The sequence below is a fragment of the Alosa sapidissima genome, chromosome 2 (assembly GCF_018492685.1).
Source record: "Alosa sapidissima isolate fAloSap1 chromosome 2, fAloSap1.pri, whole genome shotgun sequence".
Classification (NCBI taxonomy): Eukaryota; Metazoa; Chordata; class Actinopteri; order Clupeiformes; family Clupeidae; genus Alosa; species Alosa sapidissima.
This window is the reverse complement of record NC_055958.1, coordinates 41,288,831-41,313,319: the sequence shown is the minus strand read 5'-3', so window position 1 is coordinate 41,313,319 and position 24,489 is coordinate 41,288,831. Positions and strand designations below refer to the sequence as shown.

The 24,489-nt window shown below is 45.6% G+C and overlaps 1 protein-coding gene and 1 long non-coding RNA gene across 5 annotated transcripts in view; both read left to right on the top strand.

Annotated features, from left to right (window-relative positions):
* LOC121691845 overlaps positions 1–24,072 on the top strand; it is a 28,594-nt gene extending 4,522 nt beyond the window's left edge. The window contains exon 2 of the long non-coding RNA XR_006025203.1: positions 23,096–24,072. This is a non-coding gene — a long non-coding RNA (uncharacterized LOC121691845). The remainder of the gene's footprint in view (positions 1–23,095) is intronic.
* Positions 11–24,072, top strand: LOC121691130 (arginine and glutamate-rich protein 1-B). Of its 4 annotated transcripts, none has more exons than XR_006025195.1 (4): positions 11–567; positions 12,037–12,294; positions 12,557–13,068; positions 13,451–13,491. XR_006025195.1 is itself a non-coding variant. In XM_042071155.1 (4 exons), exons 1-4 carry the CDS (start codon positions 236–238, stop codon positions 22,670–22,672), a joined length of 807 nt encoding a protein of 268 aa, XP_041927089.1. In that variant the 5' UTR covers positions 16–235; the 3' UTR covers positions 22,673–24,072. The 4 variants fall into 4 exon arrangements, 2 of the variants coding, with proteins under 2 accessions (XP_041927090.1, XP_041927089.1); XR_006025194.1 differs by having other exon boundaries at positions 13,138–13,491; XM_042071155.1 differs by lacking the exons at positions 12,557–13,068; positions 13,451–13,491 and adding exons at positions 17,126–17,209; positions 22,508–24,072 and having other exon boundaries at positions 16–567; positions 12,037–12,262.
* Positions 24,073–24,489: the final 417 nt, after the last annotated feature.

Below are 24,489 nucleotides of genomic sequence, written 5' to 3'. Positions count from 1 at the left end.
CGAGCGCAGGGTATTCTGGGAAAAGAGTTATATCCGCCATCTTGGCTTGATCTAACTAGCACAACTGTTAGGTCGTAAGGCTTTGAGTAAATTAAAGATATTGTGAGGGGAGTTTCAGATTACGGTGACTATCAAACATTGCCTGTTGTGCAAGGAATTATCATAACTGTTCATAGACGTTTTGTTTTGCATTGTTTCGGGGTTAGCGGTGTGTTAAGCATATCCACCGGCGGCCATGGGGCGATCCAGAAGCCGCAGTTCGTCCCGTTCCAAACACTCGAAAAGCAGCAAACACAGCAAAAGACGCAGTCGCTCCAGGTCGAGGTCCCGAGACACCGAGCGCAGCAAGAAACGTTCCAGATCCCGGGAGTCTAAGAGGAACCGGAGACGTGAATCTCGCTCCAGGTCTCGATCAACAACAGCCTCAACCCGTAGGGAGAGACCAGCTTCGCCTCCAGAGAGGATAGATATCTTCGGACGAACGCTTAGCAAACGAAGCGCAATCGACGAGAAGCAACGCAAAGAGGAAGAGGAGAAGAAAGCCGAGATGGAGAGACAGAGGAAGATGTAAGTATCTTTAGTGAGTAAGCCTACCTTGGCTAAGTTAACTTGCTAGCTAGCTAACTGTGTGAACTTGAGGTCTCAGATCTAGTAACGTTACCTAACTACGTTGCCCCCTTGTTTTGAGCTAACGTGGGCTAGCAAGCTAATGCTAATTCCCTGGGAAATGTCTGGTAGAACTGGCTAGCAAATTGACAGTGAACGGAGTGCAGGGAAGGTGCTCGTGTAGCCAGCTAATGTAACCTAATACGTTTTACTACATAATACCCCTGCAAACATAATCAGTGATGAATAATGTTATAAATAGTGATACTAAGGCACCCTAACCCTAAAGGTTAACGTTAGCTAGTTAACTGTAAGTTGTAACGTTACCACATGACAAATACCCGTCTTACGTCCTCACTCTGTCCATTACGTTGTTGTGGCTGTGTGGTAAGTTGTGCATTCGGTTGGGGCTTTCTCTGACATACCTGAGAGTTGGACACCTGAAGCGGCAAATGACGTAGGTGCAGAATACCTGCAACCTGCGTTGAAGAGGGGGAAAGTGAAGGTAGACTAACCGCCAGCATGGCTCAGACAGAGGTCTCAGATCAGCACTGTGTGCACCTTAACCTGTGTGTGTCCTTAACCTGTGTGTGTGTGTGTTTATTTAAGTGGTGAACCCTGAATGGTTTTACACAGAACTCAGATTTGGCACATTCTGCGTTTTAGTCATTCTCCAGTTGTCTATGTAGCCTGTGTTACACTCTAAGAAGTACACTCAAGACCCACTGTACACTCTAACCCCCCCCACCCTACACTCTAAACCCCACCCTACACTCTAAACCCCACCATACACTGAGGGCCTGTCCACACGGAGACGCTTTTTAGGTTAAACGCAGAGGTTTTGCTTCGTCTTGGCCGAGCGTCCAAACGAATCCTGTAAACGCACTGCCCGAAACCGCACTTTTCTGAAACCTGGTCCCAGAGTGGAGAAATCTGAAACCGTAGCCCGTTTGAGTTCGTTTAGACAGCGAAACCGCACATCCTGCTTGCGTATCGATGATGTCATCGCCACACCTCAGCTGCCCTGGACTTGCACTTATAGTATTGCCTAACAATACTAGTTTTCATACATGACATTACCTACGATTACACTCCGTTAAGATAAATATCACAACTGATGCTGCGCAGCGCCGATAGCTTATGACTTGTTGGACTGAACACTGTTTTTCCCGGTGTTTTTTTTATGCATTCTAGCTACTGTCAGTGACGCGAGAGAACTTAAGTTATTAGGAAAGTGCGGTGTAAGTTTAGGCTACATTAATTTGTGCGTAGTGCCAGTGTCATTCATTTATTTTACATGTCTTACAACACATGCATTCACAGTCGAGTGAAATCAGATATAAGCATACAAAGACGCTTAGAACTCACGTTAAGCCGATGGTAGCACACTGAATGCGAATGCACGATTTGATGCAGGCAAAAGTATTGACTGTTACTAACGAAGGTTTTATAGCAATATTACAAATGTGGCGACAGAATAGCCTAGAACTTGGGTAAGCCTTGCGTTTAGTAGCCTAATTGCGGTGATAGCCAAAACTAATGTGAATCACGGACTATCCTACAACCAAAGAAAGTAAAGGTGATTAGTAGGCCTACCTGCGTTAGCCAAATAAAGGACGGGACTGCACCCTTCACAAACCGTAAAATAAAGTTTATTAGTTTTACAGTTGACTACAGTTGACAGTTCACCATCAGTCCACACAAACAGTTCTGGTTTCCTTGCACTAGCCATTTCGCCGTAGCCTATTCTGTCTGTTTTTAAAGCGCAAGATTTGGTGAATTTCTGTAAAGACACAGTGCCACCTATAGGCCTGGGGTATGAAGTAACGTGTTGAGTCGTGTTGAGATGGATCCGTTTGGACGCAAATATTCTTGATGCGGTTCCAGGGAAGACGGAGGAAAAAAAGATCGGTTTGGTACGTGTGGACTAGGCCTGAGACTGGCTGGGCCACTTCAGAGAGACTACACCCAGGGATGACCGGAGCACTCAGAGAACTTTTAAACATTTGTATTAAGGTGCACAAACGACTGACGTTTCGACGCACTGCGTCTTCCTCGGAGTCAAGACGTTTCGACGCACTGCGTCTTCCTCGGAGTCAAGACGTTTCGACGCACTGCGTCTTCCTCAGAGTCTTTTGACCATTAGGCGAGGATCACATTGGTTAGTGGCGGCGGCAAGCGTAACGGGCCTATCACATTGTACAGGGTATGCAGCGGCAAGCGTAACGGGCCTATCACATTGTACGGTATGCACTGAGCTCACCGCTAGGTTGCTCTTGGTTGAGGTAATGTCCCAAAGATTGTTGTTGTGCTTGCCGCCGGGCTCAGCGCAAAATACCAATGACTTACAGCGCGCCGCGGTCAAAGTTCAACATGATTGAACTTTGACCGCGGCACATGCAAGGGCGGCAAAACGGCAAAATGCCGCGCTTTGCTGAGCGCAGCTGCAGACCGGTTCTTGCGCGCGCAAGCCATTGACTATAATGCATTTCATAGCGCAAGCCATTGACTATAATGCATTTCATAGCCCAAGCCATTGACTATAATGCATTTCATAGTGCAAGCCATTGACTATAATGCATTTCATAGTGCAAGCCATTGACTGTAATGCATTTCATAGCGCAAGCCATTGACTGTAATGCATTTCATAGCGCATACCGTATGTAATGTGATAGGCCCTTAATGCAACGGCCAGACGATAATAAAGGTCTATCTCGTTCCTATGGTAACACAAGCAGTTTGCCTTAACTGACAATTGAATACGCTTGCGTTGCGGTTTTAGAAAGTTGAACGCTCAGGACATTTGTGAGCCCGCTAAAGGCTGATTTATGCTTCTTTATCGAATCGAGGGCATACCCCCGTGGACTCCTCTGCGATGCCGCTCCGAGCCCTCCGCCGTATGACGTGCACCTCCAAATATGTGTACCCTTACATCGAGGCGACGCAGAGGACTGTGATTGGTCAACTGGTCTTGTGTGTTGATAACCGGTGTTTCAAGCAGCCTACTGTAGGGAGTAGCAACATGCTAGTTCACTGACATCAGCTTTGCTAATTAACTCATATATAGACATATTACAGACATATTTACGTTACAATGACAGGGTTATCCGTTTTGTAAAGTAATGTTGTCAGTAACGTTTTGAAATTATCACTTCGCAGCAAGCTTGACTTTGTGGGCAGTTGTGTTGAAGTCTGCTTGCTGACATGACATAAACTGGCTGGCAGACACCTTGCAAATAACCTCAGACTTATTTTCTGGTTACAATAACTAGGTCAATGGATTTTACTGTGTCTATTTCTCAATACTTTTTTGGAAATCTAATCAAGAAGAGGCCAAACATACGCAGAAGTATAAATCAGCCTTAAGAGGGCTGTTGCTTCGGATGCTGCATATGTCTGTGGGGTGGAGGTGCTTGGAGTGAGAGAGAGTTCAGGGTGATCACGCAGTAATGAACTTGATACAAACATTACGAATGAAACGAATGGTACAAACATCATGCCTTTCTTAGGCTCACCTATGCTGACCGCAAAACGTTACCGATCCATTGGGAATTCTGGGAATTTTTGGTGCCAGCTCTGAACGAATTGTTCATGTTCCGGACCTGTTTATTGCTGAAGGAAATGCTGAACAGTTCAACATCTGGACCATAAACCAGAACGGAGTTGATTGTCTGTTGGTGGAAAAGTTTGAAGGTATATTGGGTGCAAAAGTGGCGAGCACATTTAACTGCAGATTTTGCATGTGCACACTGAAGTCATAAATGTGTAAAAGTAAAGTTGAAGTTGTACATATTTTTTTTTATATCTTGTTAACACAAAATAGGGGCTATGGGTTCACAAATCCTTTTTACAGGTACACAAATCCTATCCTGTGAGTCACAACTTTCAAGAGTCATGCACTCGACACTTTTGCTCCAATCATTGCAGCGCAGTTGGTGCGAAACACATTTGCACATCCGTGTTTCATAATCTGAGAACATGCACAACATTCGTGCATTTGTAAACCCAAATGTGAACTAATGCATCCGAAGTTGTGCATCTGTGAAATAATTTCTCATTAATAAAATTCTACAGATCGCTTTGATTTTCTTGCACGACTACAAGTCAATTGATACAGGTGCTCGAATCTGCTTCTACGAGTGACGATACTTTTGCTCCTGGCTAGGTGATATAATAGGAGCAAAAAGATTTGTATGTGTGCACGTCGAGCGAATCGATCGAAAACAAGGCGGCTGGATCTGGATCCTGGAATGCACTCAGACTACCATTGCCAGCTCATAAAGTAGGCCTAAGTAACCTCAGCATGTTTCCTTATCAATGAAGGACACACGATTTATAGTTTTTCTTTGCACAAAGCGAGGAAAAAATATTTGTTGCGGTGTTAAGTTTTACGACCTTATTATTCATAATGTCTGCACAGCAAACAATTGCTAACTTGCCTAGCACTATCCAATAGTCTTCGTGCAAGATACAAGTCAGCTGTTCGTGCAAGATACAAGTCAGCTGTTCGTGCAAGATACAAGTCAGCTGTTCGAAAATTGCAGAACGATTGTGTCAGATTGTGTGTCCTAACGATTTTGGACGGGCAGTGTTATATTTCTGTACTTCTAAACTAGTTATTTATCTAGCGATAGCTAGCTAGCTTGATCTGGCACTGGAGGATTTAGAAAGCAGGTAAGCTAAGCTAAACATAGCTGTCATGATAATGTAAACCAACAAACAAGATAACTTTCTTCATATTATTATCATGTTACTTACCTTATGAGCAGGCAATGGTAGTCTGAGCGCGATCCAGATCCGGCCGCCTTGTTTTCTCGATCGATTCGCTCGACGTGCACACATACAAATCTTTTTGCTCCTATTATATCACCTAGCCAGGAGCAAAAGTATCGTCACTCGTAGAAGCAGATTCGAGCACCTGTATCAATTGACTTGTAGTCGTGCAAGAAAATCAAAGCGATCTGTAGAATTTTATTAATGAGAAATTATTTCCCCGATGCACAACTTCGGATGCATCAGTTCACATTTGGGTTTACAAATGCATGAATGTTGTGCATGTTCTCAGATTATGAAACACGGATGTGCAAATGTGTTTCGCACCAACTGCGCTGCAACGATTGGAGCAGAAGTGTCGAATGCATGACTCTTGAAAGTTGTGACTCACAGGATAGGATTTGTGTACCTGTAAAAAGGATTTGTGAACCCGTAGCCCCTATTTTGTGTTAACAAGATATAAAAAAATATGTACAACTTCAACTTTACTGTTACACATTTATGACTTTAGTGTGCACATGCAAAATCTGCAGTTAAATGTGCTCGCCACTTTTGCACCCAATATACCTTCATAGAAAAGGCCTAATGGGTAACTGAACGCAGCATAGGGGGTCCTGGTTTAGCCTCATAGTTAACTGAACACAGCATAGGGGGTCCTGGTTTAGCCTCATAGCTAACTGAACGCAGCATAGGGGCTCCTGGTTTAGCCTCATAGCTAACTGAACACGGTACTGGGGCTCCTGGTTTAACCTCATAGCTAACTGAACACAGCATAGGGGCTCCTGGTTTAGCCTCATAGCTAACTGAACGCAGCATAGGGGGTCCTGGTTTAGCCTCATAGCTAATTGAACGCAGCATAGGGGCTCCTGGTTTAACTATATAGCTAACTGAACGCAGTACTGGGGGTCCTGGTTTAGCCTCATAGCTACCTGAACGCCGTACTGGGGGTCCTGGTTTAGCTATATAGCTAACTGAACGCAGCATAGGGGCTCCTGGTTTAGCCTCATAGCTTATGTGGGCAGCCGTTGCCCACTGGTTAGCACTCTGGACTTCTAACCGGAGGGTTGCTGGTTCGAGCCCCGACCAGTGGGCCACGGCTGAAGTGCCCTTGAGCAAGGCACCTAACCCCTCACTGCTCCCCGAGCACCGCCGTTGAAGCAGGCAGCTCACTGCGCCGGGATTAGTGTGTGCTTCACCTCACTATGTGTTCACTGTGTGCTGTTTGTGTTTCACTAATTCACCGATTGGGTTAAATGCAGAGACCAAATTTCCCTCACGGGATCAAAAAAGTATATATACTTATACTTAACTAAACGCAGCATAGGGGGTCCTGGTTTAGCCTAATAGCTAACTGAAAACCAGGACCCCCAGTACTGAACGCAGTACTGGGGGTCCTGGTTTAACCACACCAGCAACTGCTGTGCTATAGCGAGACCTCCAGCCACCCAAAATAAACTCAGATCCTCTACACTGCCAAAAGATCAGTGACCAAGAGTTACAACTTGAAACACCAACACACACACACACACTAGTAAGAAGCATGTGTGTGAGCTTCTGAACACACCCATCTAACACACAGTAGCTTGTTCTCACACTCAGCTGAAATGTATGCACACACACACAAACACACTCACACATCACACATTCTCTGCACTCACTTAAATTCACATTTGTTTAGAGGGTCCACACCCAGACACACAGAGCATTAATCTCAAAAGAGCATATGCGCACACACACACACACACACACACCCACACTATGGCACATCCACTTGAACTTGCCCCCCACCCACCCAGTTGCCGCAGTAACATGCTAGTGATGTCTTAGTCGCGTTGGATAAAAGGGGAAGATTACACAGTAACAGAGTTACACTCCCACTAGACTTTTTGGTGCCACTCAGCAATTAGGCTAATGAACCAAAAGGTCAGGTTGTATGTGCCTACATGTACTTAAATGGTAACACAAAATGATCTGTAAGTCACTTTGGATTAAGTGCATAACTGGCTAACTTCTAGTTCTCCACCATAGCAGGAACAGGAAGCGAGAAGCCTTCCATTGTTTCCAGAGTGCACCACCTGACCACATTATGATTACGCAATTCAACAGGAACAGGAAGCCTTCCAGTGTTTCACCTCCTCACAATATGATTACGCTTTCCCAGAGTGCACCGCCTCACAATTTCATTATGCTTTCCCAGAGTGCACCACCTGACCACATTATGATTATGCTTTCCCAGAGTGCACTGCCTGACCACATTATGATTACGCTTTCCCAGAGTGCACTGCCTGACCACATTATGATTACGCTTTCCCAGAGTGCACCGCCTGACCACATTATGATTACGCTTTCCCAGAGTGCACCGCCTGACCACATTATGATTACGCTTTCCCAGAGTGCACCGCCTGACCACATTATGATTACGCTTTCCCAGAGTGCACTGCCTGACCACATTATGACTACGCTTTCCCAGAGTGCACTGCCTGACCACATTATGACTACGCTTTCCCAGAGTGCACTGCCTGACCACATCATGCTACTCCACTACTCTCCTGACCAACATAGCCTGAACTTTGTGTTGAAGCTTTATAAGATGTGTGATTTCAGCTTTGATGATGGATGTCAGCTTTGCAACACAATCTTGAGTAAGCATTATGGCGTTAGCTGCCCATAAGCCAATGGCCTGGAGCGTAGCCACCATGAGGATATTATACTTCACTGCGTTTTATTAGGCTTCAGACTGCTGTGGTTTGTTTTATGCTAAAAGCCCTTTTTTGGAATTGACGATAAAACAAGCTCCATTTTCTCCTGATGCCAAATGCTATTATGATAAGTGCTTGTAAATCTGTTTCAGCGTTTGACAGTGGCTTTAGTTTAGGGTATTTGGGTAACCGTGACAACCGTGCAATAATCATCTTTGAGAGTGAAGTGTATAGTTCTATTTGCTTATTCATTGGAAGAACAGGAAACAGTGTGGAATTCTGGGTTCTGAAAATGAGTGTCAGTGCTGCAGGATGACTGGTCCACCTGGGCATTTAGGCCAACCCACTCACCTGTTATTGGCTGTCCTGAAGGCAGAGCAAGCATTTCATTGGCTCTCCCAAGGGCATAGGTAGCCTGCCATTGGCAGTCCTGAGGGCTGAGTTGGCCAGTGGGGCAAGCCTGTCTTTGATAGTCATGCAGCTCCAGGATTATGGCCCTAGTGCTACTCTGCTAGCCTAGCTCTGCCTGTACTCTTGATCCATAACTAGATCATTAGCCTAGCGCTACTCTGCTAGCCTAGCTCTGCCTGTACTCTTGGTCCATAACTAGATCATTAGCACAGCGCTACTCTGCTAGCCTAGCTCTGCCTGTACTCTTGGTCAATAACTAGATCATTAGCACAGCGCTGCCCTCTTTTGAAGTCCTTTTAGGCAAGTCCCTCCACTTTTGGCCATATTGCAATGCTTTTTGGGCACTTATCGGGCATCTATTTCAGCAGAAATCCACGTGCCAATGCTTCACGACACCAATCTTGCTCCAGCGGCGAGAGCACAACATATGATTGGCACGATGTCTTCACAACACACCATATGATTGGCTCAATGTATTCACATGTCGACGTTTTGCCGCGGAAGTGGTGTGATATGTGTAGACAACGGCCATATTGGCGTTACGAACTAGCCCCATGCATTTTTTATGGAGGATTTTTTGAGTGCTGTGTCTCCTCATTAGAAAGTCTCTGGCCCTACTGTCTGTACTCTCCCTCCAACTCCTCTGCAGGATAACTGGCAGCCTGTTTTTTTCTCTCTGGACTCTGTAGTTTGTTAATGATCAGTTTAAATAATTAGCTCATTGGTGCCATTTGATATTTGGCCTTAATAATCAAATCTATCCACCATAGCCTATCCCCTTCTTCCAAATTCTACCTTTGATTAGCTAAGGCTACTTGTTTCAGTAGGTATCTGGTTTTCTGAAAACTCCTCAGGCAGAAAATAATGTGATGGTAGTTCTCTTTGTACCTCTCTCTCTCTCTCTCTCTCTCTCTCTCTCTCTCTCTCTCTCTCTCTCTCTCTCTCTCGGCATTAGCATTTGATTTGTCTGTCTTTTGTGTTCCTCTTTGGTCTTTGCCGATATCGTTCATGAATTTAGTTGTTTGGTTAGTTGTTTATAAGTAAAACACTCTGATGTGTACATTTTAATTATTATTCACTTGTCTCCAGTGTATTAAACAGTGTATAGAGAGGCATAGTAAATATTAATTGTTCAAGTGAACTCAAATTTGACCTATTATTAATATTTACTATGCATCTCAGTGTTTCCCACAGAATTGATTTCTATTTGTGGTGGTAGGTTTGCAGAATTAACTTGAATGCAACAGTTTTTAACAAATTAGCACGGCGTGGTTATGATGCTAACCAGCTTTAAGCACAATTTAGTACAACCTGGAAAATCATTGTGTGGTGGTCAGTGTTGTTATTGTGGTGGGCCGCCACAAATAAGTCAATGTATGGGAAACACTGCATCTTTATACACTGTTTAAACAGGTTCCATGATCAATTATGCCACAAATTAGCCAAGTGACGGGAGCACTGGACATAGAGAAGGGAAGCAAAGACGAAGAAGGCCAATTCTGGCCTGCTTTAGCTGCAGCTCCCCGGGCTTTTCCCATACCTAGCTTGTCAGGGTGTAGCCTGCTTTAGCTGCAGCTCCTCGGACCGTTCCCCTACCTAGCTTGTCAGGGTGTAGCCTGCTTTAGCTCCTCGCCGTCGGACTGTTCACCTTCCTAACTTGTCAGGTTGTAGCGTTGCCAAATGTGCACTCAGGCTGCTCGTTGTCGAGTGATATTTCATTTGGGCCTTAGCCTACATATTCTGCAGATTATCATTATCTTTAGGCTACTTGCTATTTTTCTGTTTTCTGATAGTATGCAAAAACTTCTTAAATGGTCAGGAGTGGTGATCTCCGTGGTCCACACATCACTTCTTAAATGGTCAGGAGTGGTGATCTCCGTGGTCCACACATCACTTCTTAAATGGTCAGGAGTGGTGATCTCCGTGGTCCACACATCACTTCTTAAATGGTCAGGAGTGGTGATCTCCGTGGTCCACACATCACTTCTTAAATGGTCAAGAGTGGTGATCTCCGTGGGTGCATTGCTTTCTGCCATTTTCTAGATTGTGCATTAGATGTGACAAAAGCATTTTGTTTTCACATAATCGCTACAGTTAGCCAACACAAAAAGAAGAACAACAAAAACCACACATTTGATTAGTGATTAGTCAACATTCGATTAATAGGCCTATGGATTCTTTTCAAATATTCGATTTATATTCGAATACCGAAAATCGTCCCAACAGCTCTACCTTGCTTCACCTGCCTTAAATCCCAAATATTTCCGAACAACGGATGATCCGCTTTCAGGCTCTTTGCCTGCTGCTCTTTCACACTTTAGATTTTTGAGCATCTTTTATTTGTTGTAAAGTCTTAACATACTGTTTTAACATACGTTTCTGTTTAATGATCACTTCTCCTCCACACCTAACACATCGCTCCGTACAGATAACTTTGTTTTTGTTGTATTGTTTTGTTTGTTTGTTGTTGTGTTTCCTTGCCTTCCTACTAGGTAAAGCGACCTTGGGTTTGAGAAAGGCGCTATAATAAATGTATTACTATGACTGCTACTAGTATAGTCCACGGTGCATCCAGGACACTTCAGGCTGCACGGTCCAGGGAACAGCAGATACACACGCATATACACACGCATATACATACACACATACACACACACACACACACACACACACACACACACGCTTTATTGGTTGTTTTGTAGCAGAGTGTTCTATGGGCGGAGCATCATTAATATCACTCATTCGTGTTCATTTGATCATGATTGAGATTTCAGCCTTACCTTTCCATCTGTAATGTGGGAACTCGCTCAACACCTAGGCGCAGGCGCGTGTGTGTGTGTGTGTCTGTGTGTGTGTGTGTGTGTGTCTGTGTCAGTCACCAGGGGGGGAGAAAGGCATACAGATGCCCAAAGATAAGTGTTAGAAAGGGGTCAAGCAAGAGGAGATTGGATTGGTGAGGGGCGCAAACGAGGCTGAGGTGTCATGCTTGAGGGCAGGAAGAGTGTGTGTGTGTGTGTGAGCGAGAGAGATGTACCCTTAGGCCTCCACACTGACCTCTCTTTTGGACCAGAGATCTTGACACCAGATAGGCCATATGTTCTCAGGTTCCTGCCTAGCCACCCTAACGTGTGTGTGTGTGTCCTGTTTACACTGTGCTTCAGAAGCTGTTTTAAGTGCAAATGGAGTCAACTGGTGCTGGGGTGTGGTTTTCCTCCCCCACTTGCTGGCTTTCTCGCTCGCTCACACACACACACACTCACACACACACACACACACACACTTCTGCTAGTTAACAGACACTTACATAAACTCACACACACCAACACTACTAGTTCACACGTACACAACAGACAGACACTTCTATGAGCTCACACACACTTACATCAAGTCTAACAAACACGCACACGTACACACTTGCCTGCGGTGTTGTTGCAGTAGGTGTAGGAGTATGCCTGCTAGAGTGATGGAGGAGGATTGAGGAGCGTGTGATGTATATTTAACGTGCGCGTGTGTATGTGTGTGTGTGTGTGTGTGTGTGTGTGCGCAGCCGTCAGCAGGAGATCGAGGAGCGCGTGATCGAGGAGCGGACGGCGCGGCGCGTGGAGGAGCTGGTGGCGAGGAGGGTGGAGGAGGAGCTGGAGAAGCGGCGCGAGGAGATCGAGCAGGAGGTGCTGCGGCGTGTGGAGGAGGCCAAGGCTCTGATGGAGCAGCAGCTGCTGCAGGAGCTACAGAGACAGAGGCAGGCCGAGCTGTCTGCCCAGCGCGCAAGAGAGGTAACGCCACGTGCATATACACACACACACACATACACTATATACACACACACGCATAAACTATACACACACGCATAAACTATACACACTATACACACACACACATACACTATACACACACGCATACACTATACACACACGCATAAACTATACACACACATACACACTATACACACACGCATAAACTATACACACACGCATACACTATACACACTCGCACATGCACACGCGCACACACACACACAAGCAAAAACATACTTGTGTACACATAGACATACTGTCACTCGTGCATACACACACACACACATGCATGCGCACTCAAAAAGAAAGTGTGTATACAAAAGCCGCTCACAGAGACAAACATCCACACATAAACACACACACACACACACAACCTTTCTGTTACTCTGAAGTGGACTTGCAGGTAGCCATCAGAGGTAGCCCTCTTGGTCAGAGTTTGGGCCAAGTAGCGAGAGCTAGTGCCTAGTGTGTGTGTGAGAGCTTTGACTAAACACACCTCGGCTTGCATGAGCCACACCCCCCGGTGACCCTAGCGGAGTGGATGGCACGCGGCCGGCGCTGCCGTTAAGCTCGGCCGCACACACAAGGCTCTCGGGAGCGGCGTGTCCAACCAGGCCCACAGTGAAGCGATGAAGCCGTAAGTGTGACCGGGCGCCGTCATACCAACACCAACTCTACTCAACTCTACTTAGCTCAGTTCAATTTAACTCTACTGTAGTCATACCAACACCTACTCAACTCTACTCAGTTCAACTCTACTTAGCTCAGTTCAGTTCAACTCTACTGTAGTCATAACAACACCAACTCTACTCAACTCTGCTCTACTCAGTTCAACTCTACTTTACTTAGCTCAGTTCAATTCAACTCTACTTAGTTTAACTCTACTTAGCTCAGTTCAGTTCAACTCTACTCCACTGTAGTCATACCAACACCAACTCAACTCTATTCAACTCTACTTAGTTCAACTCTACTCAGTTCAACTCTACTTAGCTCAATTCAGTTTAACTCTATTTAGCTCAGTTCAGTTCAATTCAACTCTACTGTAGTCATAACAACACCAACTCTACTTAGTTTAACTCAATTCAGTTCAACTCCACTTAGTTCAGTTCTGTTCAGCTCTACTGTAGTCATACCAACCCCAACTTTACCCAACTCTACTTAGCTCAGTTCAGTTCAACTCTACTTAGTTCAACTCTACTGTAGTCATACCAACCCCAACTCTACTTAGTTCAACTCTACTTAGTTCAACTCTACTTAGTTCAACTCTACTTAGTTCAACTCTACTTAGCTCAGTTCAGTTCAACTCTACTTAGTTCAACTCTACTGTAGTCATACCAACCCCAACTCTACTTAGTTCAACTCTACTTAGTTCAACTCTACTTAGTTCAACTCTACTTAGTTCAACTCTACTTAGTTCAACTCTACTGTAGTCATAACACCACCTACTCCACTCAGTTCAGTTCAGCTCTACTCAGTCTAGTTCAGCTCTACTCAGTTCAGTTCAGCTCTACTCATCTCAGTCTAGTTCAACTCTACTGTAGTCATACCAACATCCACTCTACTGTACTTAGTTGAACTCTACTTTAGCTCAGTTCAGCGCAACTCTACTTAGTTCAGTTCAACTCTACTCTAGTCCAGTTATACCAACACCAATTTTACTCTACTCTACTCAACTCAGCTGTACATGGCTCAGGTCAGCTGTACCCCAGAGGAGCTAGCAGTGGAAAGAGGCGTAATGGAGCGCACTATGTGATGGGCAATGCAGGGGTGTCCCATTCCCCTGTGGCACGCAGAGACTGGAGGATGCATAATGGACTAGTCCATTGGGAGTGTAAGGAGAGGAGCATAGTGGACTAGTCCATTGGGAGTGTAAGGAGAGGAGCATAATGGACTAGTCCATTGGGAGTGTAGCTCTCACGCCATCATAAGGACAGGGTGCATGGACACACGGCCTCAAAATTGGTCAGTAATGTTGCACAATGTGTGTGTCTCTGAGAATCAGTTAACCTTTCAGTAATCAGTTGAGGACATAGACACATAGAATACACACAGACATATGCCTGATGCACATGCACACACACTCGCACACACCACACACCACACACACACACACACACACACACACACACACTGATTCAGCCTCCCATAGGCCTGTTGGAGGGGCCCTGTATGTCCTGGTGGGATATTGATGACGCCTTTCTTTCAGCACTCTCCCCCACACTCCTCCTCTCTTTCTCCTCCTCCTCTTCTCCTCTTCACTCCTCTCTTTCTCCTCCTCCTCCTCTTCTCCTCTTTCTCCTCCTCTTCTCTTTCTCCTCCTCTTCTCTTTCTCCTCCTCCTCCTCTTCTCCTCTCTTTCTCCTCCTCTTCTCCTCTTCACTCCTCCTCTTCTCCTCCTCTTCTCTTTCTCCTCCTCTCATTTCATCTCTCTCCTTGCTCATCCCCTTTTCTCTCTTCCTCTCCTCTCTCATCTTTCTTTCTCTCCTCTCTTTCTCCTCCTCCTCCTCTTCTCCTCTTTCTCCTCCTCTTCTCTTTCTCCTCCTCCTCCTCTTCTCCTCTCTTTCTCCTCCTCTTCTCCTCTTCACTCCTCTTCTCCTCCTCTTCTCTTTCTCCTCCTCTCATTTCATCTCTCTCCTTGCTCATCCCCTTTTCTCTCTTCCTCTCCTCTCTCATCTTTCTTTCTCTCCTCTCTTTCTCTCTCCTCTTTCTCTCTTTAATTGGCCCTGGCTTGCACAAAGTAAAAATGCTGGTGGCTAAATGAGTGCGCGCACACACACACACACACGCACGCACACACAAACGCACGCGCACACACACACACACACACACTCTCACACACACTCACACACACACACCACACGCGCACGCACACACACACCTTTACCCCACCTACCCGACAGTTGAAAGCACATCAGCCTATCAAGCGTTGATTGGCTGAGATGAACTAGAGCTGACTTCTCATTGGACGAGTGAAAGAGAGGGCAGTTGTCTGTATGTCAGCAGCACCAGCACGCACACACACACACACACACGGTGCAGTGGGCTGGCAGTAACGGGGTGAACTATGTGCCTCTTCAGCGCCTCTCTGCACCATGCAGGATCCCCCTCAGACAGCACAGCTTTAGGGCTTAGGGTTCTCTCTCACACACACACACTCACACACACACACACTTACACTCACACTCACACTCAGACACGCGGAGCTGAGAGGGAACCTGAACCTAAGCCTATCACACACACACACACACACACACACACACACTAAAGCAGTAGGCTTCTGGTGGCCAGACCAGACTCTCTCTCTCCCTCTCCCTCTCTCCTTCTCCCTCTCTCTCTCTCCTCCTCTCTCTCCTCTCTCTCTCTCTCTCCTCCTCTCTCCTCCTCTCCTCTCTCCTTCTCTTTCTCTCCTCTCTCTACCCCTCTCTCTCTCCTCTCTCTCTCTCTCTCTCTCCTCCTCTCCTCTCTCCTCCTCTCCTCTCTCCTCCTCTCCTCTCTCCTTCTCTTTCTCTCCTTCTCTTTCTCTCCTCTCTCTACCCCTCTCTCTCTCCTCTCTCTCTCTCTCCTCCTCTCTCTCTCTCTCTCTCTCCTCCTCTCCTCTCTCCTCCTCTTTCTCTCCTCTCTACCCCTCTCTCTCTCCTCTCTCTCTCTCTCTCTCTCTCCTCCCCCCCCCCCCCCCCCCCTCCACTATGAGATGTATGATGTATGGCGGCCTGGCATGGCTGCGTTTTGTTTGTTTGTTTGTTGGTGTGTTAACGTTGTTTGTGTTTGCTGATTAATATGACTTCCCCCCTGCATCTCTACACACCCCCCGTAGGAGACGGCAGGACTTTACACTGCCCCATCACAGCACAGCACTGCTGTGGCTCTCTAGGTCTGATCTGAGATCTGATCCGCTCTGATCTGATCTGATCTGTATGTATGTACCACTCACTTACCGCTTGCTTTTCCTCAGGTATATCACACACACACACACTCACACACACACACACACGGTTAAGTTTGATCTGCTGGACTCTGGAGGCTTCAGCACCTGAGACACTTGAACTGCCAGCGCCTTGAACCGCCCCCAGCTAGACTCTGCAGAACCTGAGGATACACACACACACACAAACTTATACACACACTGCTGGCCAGGACGGCTAGTGCACACCCACCCACCCACCCACACATGGACACACACACACACACAATGGTGACTGCGCTGCCATGGACAGAGTGCACACACACACACACACACACACACACACTGGCTGGAGGGAGAGTGTAAGCTGTCCCCGGTAGGTAACGTACAAGTGCGTCAGGAGGTGCGGAGAGAGAGAGAGAGAGAGAGAGAAAGAGAGAGAGAACCGTAGGTATACACGCGGTGAGCCACAACTCTAAACTTTCTCTGTCAGCCAGCCAGTCAGCAGTCTGAGCTGTTTCTGCCCAGGGGTCCTGGGCAGGAAGGACCCTATATGAGTCCTTACTGATTGCCTGTCTAAAATACGGAGTGAGTCCTTTCTGATTGCCTGTTTCAAATTTAATAAAAAATAAAAAAATGATATAAAAACAACAGAATGAGAGTGTTCTGTACCAGGATGCCTGGTGTGTGATTGGTTAGAATGTACAGTGGGCGGGGTCTTGGACTGAAGTATGCATTCCATTTGACAAAAGAAGTATGTGTTGGTGAATTACTGGACAATGCTATTGTGTGTGTGTGTGTGTGAGAGAGTGTGTATGCGCGTGCGAGTGAGTCTCTAGAATGGGTTGCTTCATGACTGAAGAGAAGGTGTGTGTGTGTGTGAGAGAGAGAGAGCGAGGGTGGTGTCTGCATGCGCTGACGTTGATCTCTCTCGCCCTTTAGGAGGAAGAGAAGGCCAAGCGAGCAGAACTGGAGAAAATTCTAGAAGAGAACAATCGCAAGATGGCTGAAGCTCAAGCCAAACTGGTAAGTACCAGGCACACACCTGTGACACACACACACCTGTGAACACACACTGTGACACACACACACACCTGTGACAAACCCATTTATGTACAAAACAAAGAACATGATTTAGGAGTGTGTGTGTGTACAGTTGCATCCAAGTTTGGGTATAAAGGTACAGTATATTCTTACTGACCGGTTTAGTTCCAGGATGTTAGATTCAATACAGATGTGTACCCAATGTACCAAATACAGTCTTTAATAGTAATCAACCGAACACACACCCTCCCTCTCAGAACCTCTTACCAATTTAATATCACTTCTAGAGCGCCAAAATATTACACATGTCTCATGGCGCTTTACAGAGTGTTAAACAATCAGAGAAGGCTCATGGGTAACAGGGGTGAGGAAAAACTCCCTAGAATTGGAGATGCATGTAGGAAGAAACCTTGAGCAAATCCATGACTCAAGGGCCTGACCCATCTGCATAAGGTCAGTTACAGAGCAGTGAGGTCTTTTTACATCATAAATGAATAAGTTAGGTGTAGAGAATAGGACATGGTGTTTAAAGCCACCTGAGGTGTATTTTACAAAGAGGTGGGATGGTTACATATCCAGTATGATAATGCATGAATCCTATTTAGTGTCAGAAAGTTCAAATAGTCCAGCGTAGGAAACAAATTGTCCAGGGGGATTAGGAGTTGTCATAAGGCAAGTAGTGGGTCGCTAGGCTGCACGGGCCAGGAATCTGGGCAAGGGGACAGCAACAGGCGATGATAGGGCAGTCGTATGGATGGGACTTCAGGTGAGATGAGGGCCAAACACAAGGATGGCTGATGACTAGTAATGGTTTACCTCACGAGAGAGAGAGAGAGACTATAAATCAAAATGGTTAATATCATGGTACTATGTAGTGTTATACCATAGTGAGAATAGGCAGAGAGAGAGGAGAGGGGGGGGGGGGGGGTTGTAGGCGTGACACATGAAAAGTCCATGACCGCACTATGCTATAGCAGCATAACTAAGGCATGGTGAAGGGTAGTCAACACCAGCGCAGGTATGGTCAGTGACCACCGTCGCACGCATGACTGGGGTGCCAGTCACATGAGGACTCAGCAGGGTGGTCCATTCCAAAAAACCCTGAGGTGGTTGAAGTTCCACTCTGCACCATACCTAACTATGGGAGGCACTAAAGAGATATGTTTTAAGTCTAGACTTAAAAATAGGGAGGGTGTCTGCTAATCGAATAGAGGGAGGGTGTTTATTAGGGCTGTCACTTTTGTGAAAAAATCCTGTTCGATTTTTGAGACATAAGTGTTCATTGAATCGATTGTAAAATCGATTTTTTTATGTCTAAAGACGTTTCCATTTTCAACTGCAAATATATGCCAATCCACAAACAACTAACAGGCATCAGGACGTAAAGAGGGCGCTTGTAGACGCAAGCCAGCAATATTTCTGATTTATTGGCGTGAAGTTTCGTGGCTGCAGGCTTTAACGCACCTGTGTCTGTGTTTACGATTAGAAATGTCAAACAAATTTCGCCTACGTAGAACTCGATTGCACAGTTTGCATAGCCTACCGCTTTGTTCTTCTCCATAGTTTGATATACCAAAAATCCGAAGTAGGCCTACTTCCACATCGAACTCAAGTTATTAGGGCCTATCACTCGTCTCTCTCATGTCGCACAGGTTGATCGCGTTGTCCTCCATTTTTTGGCAAAACACGAGCAGCACAGCAGCTGATTGAAACAGCTGTTTCCGGTGCGTAAAATTGGTGGGAATTTTCTTTTTAGCTTTCGGAATGCTTACTGCACTTCGGAATTCTTTTATATTCTTATATTCTTGTTTGTGAATTTTGTTACATCTATCCTTTTTATTTGTTTAATTTGTTTAAAATTAATAGTGTACATATTTGGTCAAAATCGATTCCCTATTTTAGTTTTCGAAACTTGTGTTGTTTGGTCCAATCGATTGTGCAATCGATTTTCGAACGTAAAGTGACAGCCCTAGTGTTTATTCCTTATCAAAGTAAATGACACACATACACATACTGCACATTAATGTGAAAATGCATGAATGATTCTATGGGTGTGTTCGAAACGGGAGACAGCTGCCTACTGCCTCCCTCCCTACATAGAGAGCTGTCTCACTAGACATGACTTTGGATTAAATGCATCTTTTAAACATGAGCGTAGCACTCTAGAATCTTTGGTTAACACTACGGTATGACGTTAGCAAAGGCCTGACGTTAAACTGAATTGGCTTACGTAAGCTAGCAGGCTAACGGTATAAATTAGTTTTACGGCCGGCAGATATATCAGACCAGACGCTATTAATGGTTACAACAATGGCATAATCAGATAGTAAGTTGTTTATTTCTTATCTGTAATCTACAAATCTAAGCAAAATAAGGTCACACAAATGACATTTTAAACAGATTCAGCAGCCATTACCGATGTCATCCGCCATGTTTGTTTACCATTCACAGCTGTTTCAGACGTTGCCGCAAGGGATTATGGGTAGGAGGGAGCATGAAGTGTGCATCGATGCTGCCTTCAAAAATGACCATTATTTGGGAATTCTAAGATATCTTAAAAGGCAGCAGAATTTGTTTTTTTGGTTTCGAACCGCACTTGCTGCCTTGCTCCCCAGTTAGATATCTTAAAGGCAGCAACTTTACCCGTTTCGAACACACCCCTTGTGTGTCTGTGGGTGGGTGTGTGTGAGACCTACCCCAATGGAGGTTCTCAGACTGAGGGATGTGTGTGTGTGTGTGTGTGTGTGTGTGTGTGACCTAAACTGATGTAGGTTCTCAGAGGCTATTAGAAAAATAGTGATTGTTATCTGTGTGTGTGTGTGTACAGACTGAGAGAGAGAGCGTTGCAGCCTGACTGCATTTTCTTTCCTTTAGTTTGTGTATGTAGAGTATGTTTGTTATTGTAAGGGCCTGTTTGTTTTGGGTTGGCATTATTTGGGCATTGGGTGGGCACTGTTTGGGCTGAGTGGGCTGGTAGTAAACATGGCAGACAGGGGGTGGCATAATTTGGGCATTATTTGGGCATTGGGTGGGCACTGTTTGGGCTGGTAGTAAACATGGCAGACAGGGGGTGGCATAATTTGGGCATTATTTTGGCGCTGAGTGGGATGGTAGAAAACAGATATTATATCTCCATGCCAGCTGTGTGATCACTGTAACAGATGTTATATCTGTTACCATGGCACCTGCCAATCTAAACTTTTTTCAATCTGTGTGGTGTGTGTTTACAGATATGATAATTTCTCAATAATTAAATAGAAATCTCTAACTTCATCAAAACTATAAACTCAATAAAACCTGATAATGTAATATCTTAAATTGTTATATATAATAATGTCATAATGTCAGAATATTGTTATAACTTGGCCAATTTTGGTAGCATGCCGCCAATAGCAGTGAGCTACGTAGATTGTGTGTCTTTATGGGGCCAAGCAGAGAAGCTGCATGGTCTCAAGTGTTCTTGCTAATTGATCGAAGATTAGCCTCCATAGTCGTATGGCGGCTTTGCCCATTTGGTCTGGCAGCATTTAAAACCTTTGCTGACAAGAAAGAAGTGTTTGTTTGCTGTACCTCCAGAAGGATCCAGTAAGGATGGATCCCACTGGAGATCCCAAAGGATTCAGTAAGGGTAGATCCCACTGGAGATCCCAAAGGATTCTATTCAGTAAGGGGAGATCCCAAAGGATTCAGTAAGGGTAGATCACACTGGAGATCAAAACCATAATAATCCAAAAAAGGTTCTATCTCATTCCTAAGTTACACTAACGGTCTACATTCTGTTGCCTTAACTGTAAAAGACATTTTATTACATTATTATTTTATTTCAAACTGATACGAGAACGTATTTGCAATTGTGTACCAAGTACGGATACCAATATTTCTACCACAAAATAACTAGTATAAAATTGCAATGAATTTTCTTCTCTGCTCTAATTGTTACAATAAGCCTAAAACAAATAGAAATAATAAGTATCAAATAAAATATATAATAGCAGGCTATTTCAAACCAAAAATAAACAAAGAAACTCCAGAGTTTTTTTGTATGCTAGGCTACTTATCCCCAATTAGTGCAAAGTACAGAGCTACAGTAACACACCAGCGACGCACAACAACAACTATGCTACACTCAACTAAGTGTATGCTACATGCATAATTTAGCTGAGCTATAGTTTTAAACAAAAAAACACACGTGTGACGGCATTAGCTGGGCTATAGTTTATACAGAAAACCACACGTGCGAGGGTGTTCGCTGAGCTATAGTTTATACAGAAAACCACACGTGCAAGGGTATTAGCTGAGCTATAGTTTATACAGAAAACCACACGTGCAAGGGTATTAGCTGAGCTATAGTTTATACAGAAAACCACATGCATGCGAAGGTATTAGCTACATAGAATTAACGCAGATGCATGAATCTAGCTAGCTGTATGTTTTCAACGCAGATACATGAATCTAGCTAGCTGTATATGTGCGAGGGTATTCAACGCAGATACATGAATCTGGCTTGTTGTATACGTGCGAGGGTATTCAACGCAGATACATGAATCTAGCTAGTGGTATGTTTTCCAAGTGCAAGACTGAAATGAGCGTTGTGAGTAGGCTTCATGAAAGCGTAGCGGCTTGAGCGTTGTGAGTAGGCTTCATGAAAGCGTAGCGGCTTGAGCGTTGTGAGTAGGCTTCATGAAAGCGTAGCGGCTACAGTGATTATGGGGAAACGGTAAGTATCGGGGGCTGGTATCGGGGAATTTTCACGAGTATATGGGCCCAGTATCAGCCCGATGCCAGTATCATGGTTGGGTCGGATCAGAGCTTTATGGTTGGGTCGGATCAGTGCTTTATGGTTGGGTTGGATCAGTGCTTTATGGTTGGGTTGTATGGTTGGGTTGTATCAGTGCTTTATGGTTGGGTTGTATGGTTGGGTTGTGTCAGTGCTTTATGGTTGGGTCGGATCAGTGCTTTATGATTGGGTTGGATCAGTGCTTCATGGTTGGGTTGGATCAGTGCTTTATGGTTGGGTCGGATCAGTGCTTTATGGTTGGGTCGGATCAGTGCTTTATGGTTGGGTCGGATCAGTGCTTTATGGTTGGGTTGTATGGTTGGGTTGTATCAGTGCTGTATGGTTGGGTCGGAGCAGTGCTTTATGGTTGGGTTGTATGGTTGGGTTGTATCAGTGCTTTATGGGAATGTAGTTTTTGACTCTGTGGCCGGTACTCTGTTTAACTGTGTATTTTGTATTTTGTGTGTGTGTGTGTGTGTGTACGTGCGTGTGTGTGTGTGCAGGCGGAGGAGCAGCTCCGTATCGTGGAGGAGCAGAGTAAGATCCACGTGGAGCGAGTGAAGCTGGAGCAGGAGAGGCAGCGGCAGCAGAAGGAGGAGCAGAAGATGATCCTGGGCAAGGGCAAGAGCCGCCCCAAACTCTCCTTCTCCCTCAAGGCCACCGAATGACCTCCCTCCTCCTCCCCCCCCCCTCGCACCACCTCCCTCCTCCCGGGATCCTGGGCAAGAGCCGCCCCCAAACTCTCCTTCTCCCTCAAGGCCACCGAATGCCACCTCCCCCCCCCCCCCTCTCCCACACACACACACACACCTCCCCACGCGCGCATCCATCTCTCCATCTCCCGCTGCCGTCCCCTCTGACTCTGCCCCCCTCCCTCCCTCTGTTCTCTCTCTCCTTTGCTTTTCTCTCTATCCCTCCCTCCCCTCCTCTCGGCCTCCTCCTGAATGGCACGCACACCTCCTGCTGAAGAGTCCTCCTCCTGCCCGGAGGAGATGATGGAGGAGCGCGGACAAAGAGAGGGAGGTGATGGAGGAGAGAGACTAGGTGCCGTCTCCATCTACTCTTCATCTGTGAGGGAGGGAGGGAGGGAGGTGTGTGTGTGTGTGTTTGTGTGTGTGTGTGTGTGTGTCCACTGACGGGGGTGACCCAGACTGGACCCCAGAGGCTGCCCCAAGGAACCCTACAGAGGAGAGGAGCGGAGAGACAGAACAGGAGTGTGTGTGTGTGTGTGTGTGTGTGTGTGTGTGTGTGTGTGTGTGTGTGAGAGAGAGAGAGAACCCTCCTGCACGCACCATGCCGACGGACCTGGAGAGACCAGGGAGGCCTCCACCCAACTTCATCTGGAACACTGAGGCCTCCCCCCCATACACACACACCTCTACACACTCCCTCAGACACACACACGCATGCGCACACACACACACACGCAGATTCCAACCACACATGATGTCTTGATGTGATTCACCTTATCAACCTGTACTTTTTTCAGCTTGAGTCCTAATAGTGAAGTGAGGAAGAGGGTGTGCGTGTGCGTGTGTGTGCGCGTGTGTGTGTGTGCTAATGAATGAATGAGTGGACATGTGGTTGTTGGTTAGCTGTTGAAAAGTTAAGTTAATGTTCAGCACAAGTAGTGGAAATGCAGCAAGTCCTTCCTTTTCTACTCAGCTTTAGCCTAGACCTCCTTTACTGCTCTCAATCACTGACACCTGTGTGTGTGTGTGTGTGTGTTTGTGTGTGTGTGTGCGCAAGTGTGTGAGAGTGAGCGTGTGTGTGAGAGAGTATGAGAGCGTGAGTGTGAGCGAGCATGCATGTGTGTGTGAGCAGTAGCTTATGTGGTACTTTGGTCTTAAACAATAACGGATTTTCAGGTAAGACTGTTTAGCATGTTGGTTGCAGCAATGATAGGTTTGTGTGATTGAATGCGTTTGGTGTGTGTGTGTGTGTGTGTGTGTGTGTGTGTCCAAGTAAGAATAGGTTCTAGAGGGGAATGGTCTGGACTTGTTGTAAATTGTTGCCCTGTAAAATGGTCATGAGCTGTTCATCAATAAATCCCTTTCAAGTCATTTAACATGTTTGAGTTGTGAATCTGTCTCCTTCACTTCCTTGAAATGAATCAGGATGGGCTTGTGTTGGAGTGGGTGGGGTTTAACTGAACGGGGCGTGGTCTTATACTATATGGCCAGAGCCGGACAGTAACGGAGTACATTTACTTGAGTACAATTTTGAGGGATCTGTACTTTACTCTCTGTAATCTGTACTTTACTTTCTTTACTCTCTGTACTTTCGAGTATAATTTTTGGGATTTACATTTTACGAGTACATTTGAGAGGCAAATATTGTACTCTTTACTCCACTACATTTCTATCCATAACCGTGACTACCCGTTACTACTTCTAAAAAAAAAAAAAGGAAAAAAGAAAAATCTCGGAAACCCTCAATTTGTTGTTTTCCTCTCAAACGTGATTGGATTGTGCAGGCGCCACTG

Excerpts from the sequence above, each read along its gene's own strand:
- LOC121691130 (XM_042071155.1), top strand. The coding sequence starts at position 236 with ATGGGGCGATCCAGAAGCCGCAGTTCGTCCCGTTCCAAACACTCGAAA. Across the intron at positions 568-12,036 it reads ATGGAGAGACAGAGGAAGAT|CCGTCAGCAGGAGATCGAGG; the intron begins GTAAGTATCTTT and ends GTGTGTGCGCAG. Across the intron at positions 12,263-17,125 it reads CTGCCCAGCGCGCAAGAGAG|GAGGAAGAGAAGGCCAAGCG; the intron begins GTAACGCCACGT and ends CTCGCCCTTTAG.